This window comes from Anabrus simplex, chromosome 1 (assembly GCF_040414725.1).
Source record: "Anabrus simplex isolate iqAnaSimp1 chromosome 1, ASM4041472v1, whole genome shotgun sequence".
Taxonomy (NCBI): Eukaryota; Metazoa; Arthropoda; class Insecta; order Orthoptera; family Tettigoniidae; genus Anabrus; species Anabrus simplex.
Window position 1 is genome coordinate 965,299,293 of NC_090265.1, and position 11,882 is coordinate 965,311,174.

The 11,882-nt window shown below is 37.4% G+C and overlaps 1 protein-coding gene across 3 annotated transcripts in view; it reads left to right on the plus strand.

Moving 5' to 3' along the window:
- Nucleotides 1-10,573, plus strand: part of LOC136857824 (tRNA modification GTPase GTPBP3, mitochondrial) — a 66,861-nt gene extending 56,288 nt beyond the window's left edge. For all 3 annotated transcript variants that reach the window (XM_067136781.2, XM_067136780.2, XM_067136782.2), the window contains 2 exons: nucleotides 8,995-9,511; nucleotides 9,602-10,573. In XM_067136781.2, coding sequence (XP_066992882.2) covers nucleotides 8,995-9,511; nucleotides 9,602-9,839 — 755 coding nt within the window. In that variant the 3' untranslated portion in view covers nucleotides 9,840-10,573. The remainder of the gene's footprint in view (nucleotides 1-8,994; nucleotides 9,512-9,601) is intronic.
- Nucleotides 10,574-11,882: the final 1,309 nt, after the last annotated feature.

An 11,882-nucleotide genomic window follows, 5' to 3' on the forward strand; every position in this document is an offset into this window, starting at 1 on the left:
TTTTTAACATGTTATTATGGAACAGCGAAACATATTACATGCTTGATTTTTGTACCATATGAAGGTGTCAACCATCCAAAATGAAGATGTTAATCAACAAGTGAATATCTGAAGTAATTTAATTATAATAGTCTTATGTAAAACATGAAAAAAGTCTGGGAAAAGAATTTACATTTAGGTTATACCAATAAGCTTGCTCAAACAATAAAAAATAATCATTTAATGTGACTACTTACGCCACAAATAAACACAAATGCAGTGGAATAAAATATTTACCTATTTAGGAATAGTTTGTTTTCGTATGGTAGTCCTGAAAACATTGGACTGTACACAGTTCTACTTTGCACTCCTTGCACCACCATCTACTCTCTTTTCTGACGCGCTTACCACTTTCCTTCTTGCCCCTGTCTGAGCATACCTTGCAATAACGAGTAGCATTCACTTTATTGTTCATTGGAGGAACCTTTTCTAGAAAATGGCTGGGGAAGGGAGTAGGTTCCAGCCTTGAGATGTCTCCTCCTCCTTTAGCCGCTAACCGCGAACTGATCACTCTGATGTAATCCACAAGAGATATCTTTGATTTTGAGACCTCTTTATATAGAATGAAACCATTCACAATAGACATAAGGAACAAATGGAAGAAGAGCTTTTTCCACCATTTCATTGTCTTCTGTGCAAATGGGTAATAACTGTTCAGTTAATCTGCTCTATCAACACCAGTTTTATTTATATTGTAATCGATGATTACGTCAGGCTTTAGTTTCTGTACGACACCACCCTTCGATCTACCAGAAACAAGTATAGTGGAAGCCTTATGTTTTGTTGAAAGGCATAAAACATCCCGCTTGCTCTTCCACTTCACACCAAGTAGGTGCCCTTTCCTCAAAAATATCATCTCGTCCTTCAATTTCTTTGTCTTGAATGTTGGTGGTAAACCCTTCCTGTTTTTCATGACAGTTCCAACAGCCAGGGTTTTCTTTTGCTACAGCATATTCAGTAGGGAGGGGCTAGTATAGTACCTGTCCATATAAATACAGTGGCCCTTACTGAAAAACTGTGAGCATAATCTAACTACAAGAGCCTGAATGCTGTTGTCAACGTTCCCTGCGGATCCCGTATATATTTCACAATTCACTACATAGCCTGTTGCTGCATCGCAAAGTACATACATTTTCATACCGTACTTATTGGGCTTATTCTTCGTATAAACCCTAAACCCTACTCGACCACGGAAGGGACATATAGCCTCATCTATTGTTAGGTTCTCATACGGCTGAAAACTGGCAATGCATTTGTGCACAAAAAAATCAAAGAAAGGCCTGAGTTTATGTAGTGGGTCATGATTAGGTTCCCCCTTCTTGATGAAGGTGGCATTGTCATTTAGGTGCAACATAAGTAAAATTCCGGAAAATCTATCACAACTCAACAATCGACTGGCAAATCCTGTCTGATAAAAGGGATCAGTAGACCGATAATCACTAAGTTTGGGTAGCTTCACCACACACATATGCAAAATTGTTGCAAAAAAAATATAATAAAACGAATTTCATGAAGTTTTACTGCAGACCACTGGTGCCACATGGAATTTTCCTTCAATTTGCCCTGACATTTCATTGCCACATTTGTCGTACCTGCATATCTGTTGGTTTCTGTTTTTATATTTTTGATCACATCATCACTAAAAAAATTACTGAAACAATCCATTTCGTCACTCCCCGCGCAAAACTGAGTAGAACCAGGTGCCGACTGGAAGACAGGTAGCTGTGGTTGGTCATCTATTTCTGACCATTCATCATCAGGTTCAGTTGATCTAGCAGATGTTCCCGGCGCAGGTGAATCATCAGCCTGCGTCTCTTCATCTAAACGAAAAAAATAAACCCCAAGTTTCTGTAGGCGAAGTATTTCTATCGTTTGTATTTGGAGTAAAATTATACAGCTAAACACTTACGTTCCAAAGTGACGTAATAAATAAAAATCTTACCTGAACTATCGCTTGATACGTTATCCGGTTCGTAAGCAGGGTCGTCATCACTTTCATCCATCTCTGAACCCGCTTCTCTCAATAAAATATCCAAAATATCACTACCGTTGAGCCGGCGTGAAGACATGTTTACACAGTAACACAGCTGACAGTGTGACAGATTTGGTGCGAGCAGCACACGGCACACAGAGTGCTTCGGTAGAGGTCATGGCAAGGAGAAAATACCCTGTTTATCGTTTCAGTTTGAAATTCCCGATAACTGCTACATTCTAGTGGTCACTAGATGAACTATTACCTCTAACCGAGGGACGGGAACCATACGTGATACGTGCATCTGGATAAAAACACACGAGAAAATCACGCCCGTATCACATGGGTGCCGTCCAGAAGCAGGAAAACAGTGCGCCCATATCCCGTACGGGCATAGTGTTGAAAGTGTTAAGTAACTGGCTTCAGACACAGAAAGAGAATGAAAAAGCTACATACTGCAGTAAGAAAACTCCTGTGAAAAGCTGCTGAAATTGGAAATTGTAATTTGCATAAATGGCTGATGAGTCCATGAACACTGCCAACAAATCTGAACTATCTACATGTGTGAGATATGTGATTGACATCAGGAATATTATAGAAACATTTATGCGCATTATTCTACTTCAGAATACAAGATCTTAAACCATCACAAAGTGCATTGAAAGTAAAGTACACGAGTGTTCATAAAAAACAGAACACCTTGAAGGACTAGAGATAGGAAGTTCATATTCACACAACATGTTCATTAGTATGTTCTGCAGAAATGATTAGCGCGATGGGATGGCATCGATGCGTATAAGGCGCGAATGGCATCCTGGGGTATAGCCGTACATGCTGCATTCATCTGGTTCCACAGTTCATCTTTGGTTGTTGGCATTGGGTCACAACGCCGCTCCCATCGATTCACCATATCCCACACATTTTTGATTGGCGACAAGTCTGGTGATCAGGCAGGCCAGTGTAACAGCCTGACATCCTGTGACTACAAGAAGGCACATGTTCGTGCAGCAACACATCGTCACACATTGTCCTGCTGAAATATGGCGTCTGGAATGTCGTTGAAAAAGGGTATGGCTACGGGTCTCAGAATGTCATTCACGTAGGTCAAACTGGTCACAGTATCCTGGACACACACCAATTGTGATTTGTGCTTGTACCCAATAGCTTCACACATCATAAGGCATTTAGTTGGCGCTGTATGTCTTGTGCAAATGCAGTCATTGTTATGCCTCTTCCCCATTCTGCGGCCATCATTTTCAAACAAACAGAGCCTAGATTTGTCCAAAAACACTATCTGCTGCCATTCCTATCCCCGGTGACGTTCCATAAACCATTGCAGTCTAGCATACATAGTGTCTTCAGAATCAGTATTAGAAAGAAGTTTTCTGATATCTGGACCTGTGAAGATACCCTCTTTGATTTTGGCATTACTGATGCCTGGGAATCAAAGACACAGATACTGGAAGCATTCTCCTTAATTGTCTATAGCCTTAACAAATTATTTCATTAATCCTTGTTTGATTTGAAGCGGAAGTAACAGTATGTTGAACTTGTCAACAGACTTTCTTGTTTTATGTTTTTCAAGCCAACAATCCACTGTCTACGTTGTGGCCCTTCCTTTTGAATCCAGTGTTGTGACCTTGTTCGACTATCCCACTCACACAGAAAAGAGGTATGTTTTGTGGAACCTGCTTGTTGACGTATCAGAATATCTATCACTTTAAAGTCACTACACACTTGCCATTTGTGTTCCTGATACTTTATACATCATCATCTCAAGATTTTCGTGTGTTTCTTGCATAATAACTGAATGAGGAATGGGAACTGATGCAAGTTCATTTTCCTTGTGAAGAACACACTTCAAAGTATGCTTGGAAGCATCAATAAAAAGTCTCCAGTGAGTGGGGTCATAATGTGTTACTCCTAGTTTCAGAATAACCTCTGGAACATTGTTGCAGTAAACCAAAGTTCCCTCGTCAGAAAAGAAGGGTAGAAATTCTTCCTGGCATTCTCTGTACCAATAGTACGTCGTCCCTGGTGCCAACATGTTCCTTTCATCAAGTCTGCACCCAAGTACCTCGGCAGATTCTTTCGTAAGACCAAGATCTCGAACTAAGTCATTTAACACACTTTGCTCGAAACGTTTGGGTTCACTCCCAGTAACTTCTGGTAAGAAATTTCAGTCAAAGGTAGCATTGGCCATTTCTGCTTCATCTTCAGAAGAGAAGCCATCATTTAACTGTTCCAGACCCTATGGTACTGGTATGGAATGGAATGGGTAGAATATTGCAGATGAAATATTGCTTGGATACACAATCTTACGTTTGTTCCTGCTGTTAAAACCTTTCAAATTCACCGAACAGAAGTAACAGTGAAAACTGTGGTCTGTAGGTTGTTGCCACACCATTGTTATTCCAAGTGGCAGCATGTTTTCTCACTGTTGTACTCACTGTCGTAACTAGTCAACACAGGTACTACAAACTTTATGAGGTGCCAATGGCTTGTCTTTGTCTCCCAGTTATATTTCAAAGTACCCACAGTAGGCCTTTCTGACAAACTCCGTTATATTTCACCGCTGTTTTATCAGCGCGAAACTTCCACACACATGGCACGATATATCTGGATTGCCTGTGCAGCCACAACATGACATGTTGATATAAGTTCAGTATAAAGATTAACACAGTGTGTCACTCATGTATAGGGCACTACCTATTTTCATTAGCAACCAAAGTATGACCCAGACCAGAGTGCAGAAAGCACAGCTTTCAAACTCCGCTGTCAGCAGCCCTGAAGATGGTTTTCCGTGGTTTCCCATTTTCACACCAGACAAATGCTGGTGCTATACCTTAATTAAGGAAGGCCACAGCCGCTTCCTTCCCCCAGAACCTACTGTGCTGGTGTAGCAGGGGGAGAGGTGATACTCCTACATGGCGCATCCCAGGTGACGGATAGGGGGTCCTAACCGGCTTGCCAGCAGACTTGAGTGAATTAAAATAGCTCTCGCAGACTAAACGCACAACCCCCTGTGGGTGGGGGACACAGACGAAGAATACACCTATGGTATCCCCTGCCTGTCATAAGAGGCAACTAATAAGAAGTTATTATATTAATAAAAACCACCTTTCCAATACATGACAATCCTTTGTATTTAGGATAAAACCATTAATTAGATATTATTATTAGGACATGTTTCGCTCATGCTTCGTGAGCATCATCAGCTAGAGATAACTTAATCCAAGGTTGGTCAGGGCCCTGTTCCCATTGTACAGGGTGTACCAAAACTCGACGGCAAAAATTTAGGAATGGATTCCTCCCATACAGAGAAGAAAAAAACGGTTATGACAACATGGGTCCGGAAACGTTTACTTAGAGATTTATTCAAACTGGCATGACACAAATTAATTTTATTAATAATTTACATGTCCTCGTGCAATCGTCCAATCGTCTCATCAACAGAGGTTTGGCATTAACATCTGGGCAGGCATTGTTAGTTATTCATTGTTGGAACCCTACGTTCTTCCGCATAGGCTTACTGGACAGAACTACATGAATTTCTTGCGTACTGCGTTGTCTGATTACTTGGAAAACATACCACTTGAATCCCGTCGACAAATGTTTTTCATGCATGATAATGCTCCTGCACATTTCAGTCTGATGTGCCCGCAGGTACCTGAATACCTATTTTCCTGAGCGCTGGATAGGTAGAGGAGGACCGATTGCTTGGCCACCACCCTGTTCTCCAGACTTGAAACCCCTGGACTTTTACCTGTGGGGACACGTTAAGTCTCTCTTGTATGCGACTCCTGTTCCTGATGAAGCAACTTTATGTGAGTGCATTGTGACAAACTCTCAGGCAGTACGCACTACACCAGGCATTTTTGATAGCGTGGGTAACTCCATGCGATGACGTGCGGAGGCTTGTATTCAAGCTGAAGGTTGTCACTTTGAACATTTCCTCAGATACATGCTCAAAGTGTTTCAGCTGCCATTACAGACGTACGGTGTAAATGTAAAAAAGTTTGAATAAATCTGCAAGTATACATTTCCGGACCCATGTTGTCACAAACTTTCTTTCTTCTCTCTATGTGAGGAGCTCATTCCTAAATTTTTGCCAAAGAGTTTTGGTACACCCTGTATATAATGTAAAAACATCCAATAATACATTGATAAAAAAACAAATTTTAACAATTTAAAAATAATCAGTAAGATTGTGTCTATTAAAACAAATAGTGACCATTAAAATTGCTTAAAATGTAATGTTACAATAATTTGCTGTGAGTGATTGATTGTATAAATCGATGATCATAATAATCTTCGCTCAGTGGCATTAGACTACTTGTAGTTAAAAACAGTTTTTCACATTAGGATTGAGCTATTTTAATGAACTATGATCTTGTTTCATAGATTAAACGTGATAAGGTGCGTTGAAATCGCATGTATTGGTTGAAAAATGAACTGTACAGATGGATAAAACATTGCCTGGATTGGCGTAAAATCCAGATATCTGTTATGGTTCCTATGTTCTGGTATATTTCATCATTACTTCTTGATTTCCAGGGTTCTGTAGTTCTTAGTAGACCGAGTATTTTCCATTCAAGTTTTCTTTCCAGTACTTCTAATGTATTCAGCTTGTAATTCAGCACTAGATATTCACTCGCGTATAGGTATTCTGGTTTGACTACTGCATTGTAGTGTTGTATTTTTGACATTTTTAGATAAACACTTTTTGTTGTAGATATTCCTAGTTATACCATATGCTCTTTCCATCTTGTGTATCCTTTCTTCTACAGCAGATTTTTCCAAACCATTTTCTTAAATTATTTCTCCCAAATATTTTTTTTTTCTTTACCTTTCTTATTCGGCCAATTTCTGTTATTAGAAATTCTGGAGCATTTTTTTATATTTGTCATTATTATTATTATTATTATTATTATTATTATTATTATTATTATTATTATTATTATTATTATTATTATTATTTTTTTTTACAGAAATTCTTAAACCTGTTCTGTTGGCTATTTCTTCCAAGAGATTGACTTGTATTGCTGCATTGTTCAGGTTTTCTGAAAGTATGGCAAAATTATCTGCTAATGGTAGACAGTTTGTTTCAACATCTCTGTTCTTTCAGTTTTTTCCCTCCAAATTCTTACAATTTTCTCCAGGATGCAATTGAATAGGAGTGGGGATAAACCATTATCTTGCCTTACACCTGTATTTATTCTGAGCGGTTTAGATATTTCACCCATAAATTTTGCTTTTGATATGCTGTCTGTGAGGGTTTCACTGATTAGGTTTTCCAATTTGGTTTTAACTCCAAACTCTTGGATTACTTTTTCTAGAGTTACTCTGTCAACAGACTGAAAAGCCTTTTTAAAATCTATAAATATTACTACTATATCTCTGGATTTCATTAATCTGTGACAGGTTATGGACTTCAGGTTGAATATCTGTTCCGAGCAAGATCTACCCTTTCTAAATCCACTCTGATATTCACTCAAATGACTGTCAAGAGTTGCTTCTACCCTGTTCATTAATATTGCTGACACCGAGCTCGATAGCTGCAGTCGCTTAAGTGCGGCCAGTATCCAGTATTCGGGAGATAGTGGGTTCAAACCCCACTGTCGGCAGCCCTGAAGATAATTTTCCGTGGTTTCCCATTTTCGCACCAGGCAAATGCCGGGGCTGTACCTTAATTAAGACCACGGCCGCTTCCTTTCCACTTCTAGCGCTTTCCTGTCCCATCTTCGCCATAAGACCTATCTGTGTCGGTGCGACATGGAGCAACCTGTTAAAAAAAGTATTATTGAAAATATAAGCCACTGGCAAAATGGATATGCCTCTATAGTTGTTGACATCTTGCTTGTTACCTTTCTTATGCATAGGATGTATAAGAACCACTTTCCATTCTTCTGGGATCATCTCTGTTTTCCAGGTTTCTTCAAATACGATGTGAAGATCATCTATGACTTTTTGGTTGAGACCATTTTATAAGTTCAGCTGTAACAGAGTCTTCTCCAGTAGCATTGTTGTTCTTTACGGTTTTAATTGCTTTCTCAATTTCTTCAACAGTAGGTGGCAGAGCTGCTTCCAAGTTTTCATGAATCTCTGGAAATTCTAACTTGTGGTTCGGTTTTTCACAGTTCAGAAGTTGATCGAAGTGTTTTGCTAATATTTCACAGTTCTCAGTGCTGGTTAGACCCATTTTGTCATTTTCATCACTGAAGTAAATACTTGGAGCTTGATAGCCCTTCACGTTGTTTTTAAACATTTGATAGAAATTCTGTGAATTATTATTTGCAAAGTTATCCTGTAGGTCAACAAGTTGAGATTTTTCAAAAGATTGTTTAGTACTCCTTATTATTCTAGCTGTTTCTTTGTTTTGCTACTTAAATTGCTCAAAGAGTTCTTTCTTTCCAGAGCATTTCCATTTTTTTTCCGCATGGTTTTGTTCTTTCTGTTAACGCTTCTCCAAACGTTTAATTCCACCAAACTTTCTTTTTAGTTTTTGCTGATCTGAATGTTCTTTGCTGCACTGTTGATTTCTTTGGATAATTCTTGTCAGTTACCATGTTGAGTTACTTGAATTTCTTCTTGAAAATGTTTTATCGTTTCCTGTGTGATGTTGAATCTATGTTACATCTCATTAATTTCTTTTGTCTTTGATTTTTATAAGGGAGAAGTTTGAGTTTAGCTTTAGAGAGGTAGTGATCAGAGTCAAATTCTCTATTTCTTACTAATTTTACATTCATTATTTCTTTAATATTCCTTTGAGAAATAACCACATGATTTCTTTATTATTTTTATTATTATTATTATTATTATTATTATTATTATTATTATTATTATTATTATTATTATTATTATTATTAACAATTAAAGTGTCCTTCCTTTTCTTTTTTTATTCCTCTTTTCTTATATAAAAGAATTAATGTCATTTAGTATGATTGTTCATATTTCTTATATGATTGCAAAATTGATTTCAGGTCAGCGCCCAGCAGCTATTGTCACACCATTTGCAGGAACAACACGGGATGTTATTGAGTTACATCTGAACATTGGAGGCTACCCTGTCTTATTGACAGACACAGCTGGTTTACATAATGCATCAAGAGATGAAGTGGAAATTGAAGGAATGAAGCGAGCAAGAACTGCTACTGATCTAGCAGATCTTATTCTACTTGTGGTTGATGCTACAAGGTGTTTGCCCCAAAACACGTTTGAAACTTTCTTAGAAAATTATGTTGAAAATTTGGGTTTACGTACTGTTTCCCTGCAACATATTCTTGTGAATAAATTTGATGGTACAGACTTTAGGATTACCTCATCGAATGATGAGCTTAAGCAGTATGTTATTATTTTAAATAAGATAGATTTAATTGAAAACTTGAGCAATCTACATGACATTGTTAACAAGTATTCAAATGTAGTACCTGTATCATGCAAGACAGAAGATGGATTTCCTCACTTATTTAGAATAATTACACAACATTTAATTACACTGTAAGTAATAGAGTAGTTGAAATGTAATTTTCAAGTACTATATTTTAAATTCATAATTACATTTCATCTGAGATTTCTCCTTTTTTTCAGCTGTGGCAGTCCATCGCACCTCCATCCCACTCTTACTCAAGCTCGGCATCGACATCATCTCTTAGAGTGTGTGGCATCTCTAGAAAAATACATTGAATTTTCAAAGAATGATAATGATATCGTTTTTGCAGCACAACAGCTGCGGAATGCTACAAGGCACATTGGAAAAATAACTGGTTGTGTTAGCACTGAACAAATACTTGATGTCATTTTTAAAGACTTTTGTATTGGAAAGTGAATTAGTGTTGCATAATTTCAACATTTGACATCAACTTTTGTATAGCACTGAATTTAAAGTTCATTACTTAGTTCATTACTAATTAGCTACCTGTAGCTGTTTTTGTTAGCTGTAGAATGGTGTTGAAGCATACAATTTACAGTAGTGCACTTAATGGGCTGGTAGGTAATGGCACCTTCTGGCTCAGTGATAAAAGCCAACTGTAGCTGTATCTATAGGAATATAGTGGTGAAAAAACGAATTGAAATATGTTTTTGGCAGTAGTTTAGCATCACACTGACACTTACAGGTTTCTGGAAATAGTGGAATGGGAAAGAACTAGAAGTGGGAAAATAGTGGCTGCAGCCATTATTACACTGCTTATGCTGTGTAGGCAACTGCTGTGTACTGAGCATCTTAGCCACATTTTGAGGGGATTTATAACTTCCACCGTTTTTGAGGTATCGATCCCATCTAGCAGCAGTATTAGAAACCATAATGCTGTCCTTCATATTTACCAGGTGAAAGATGGAAGCATTACTAGCATATGATGATTTATTCAGATATGGTAGTAAATAAGGGAGCCTGAGAAATGCTCAGGCACCACATTCAATGTGTTAAATGGTAGTATAGAGTAGGGGTCTTCACATGGCAGACTCCGATCCAGATTCGGACCTCCATGCCTTTTTTCTTGGACCTGCACAGTTTATACTGTCCCCTTCTCCGGGGTCGCTCAGTCGGCGGAGCGAGAGTCCCAAAGGGCCAACTTGCTATTACGGGACCGACCTTCAGAAGATTTATATTTACAGGGCCATTGGTGACTGGATAGGAGACATAATGTGAAATAAAAATCAGAACAAATAACATCATCATTTATTAAAATACGAAAATAAAATTCAGTCTGGACAATGCACAAAAAATAATAAATATTATAACATTTCCTCAGCATAATTCAACTGATTATTCTTCTCGTTAACAAAATGATTATGAGTCCTTGGCATGCTTAGCGAATTCATTGGATTCATTTACACCTTCAATGAACTTCCAACCGAAGCCATTCTCTGTAACATTTGATTAATCATGTAATTAGTGATACTGTCATTATAATTGCACAAAACAATGTTACACTGAATATGAAATAACCATATTTCATTACGTCCTTAATTTTTATGAATTACCCATTGATTAATTCTTACTATAGCACATTTTTGACAAATTTTTCTGTCTAATTTATTGGCATATTTTGAGAAAATTTCTTGAGAAATTATTTTGTCATACTTATGAGAAATCCTTCCTAAATCATTTTCTCACACCTTGAGAAATTCTTTACAACTTATTCTTAAGAAATTCCATACAAATTACTTTTGAGAAATGCTTTACAATTTTGAGAAATTCCTTGAGAAATTCTTTGAGAAATTCTTTGGCGTATTTCCCCTCTCTCGCAGATTTCTCTCGACTGTATTCTTTTATAAATCATAACGATTTCTAACTGACTAGTATACTATGGATGGATAGAGCATCACGTAACACCACACATAATCAACAACAACAACCTCATCATTGACTAATAAATCGCATAAAAACACGAAAAGAATAAGCATTCATGTAACAACATATTCACACCAGCAGTTTATAGGCAGATTTATCACACAGTTGAAATTATCATACTTTATTATTACCATTATTTATTATTATATTCTCCTCTTAAATTTTATTGAAGACCCTTATAGCATGAATCGATCATAATAAGAATTCATCAAGACTATTATTACAAGATGAAATAGGATGACTAAATTAATCTTGAAGAAATAATCATCACCACCATCATCGGAAAGATACGTCTGTGAGCCCCAGGAAAGGCTAATAATAAGCAAATCGTACATTATTCAATATCGGTTGTTGAGCGAAGGAAAGAACTATTATTAGTCCCTAAATATAATCAAATCACCATAAATCACTATCATCACTATAATTCACCATAATCACAATGACTGACATGCACCATAGTGGTCCCCATATCGTCAATTTCATCGTAAAATCCACCATCACAATATCGTTAAATTT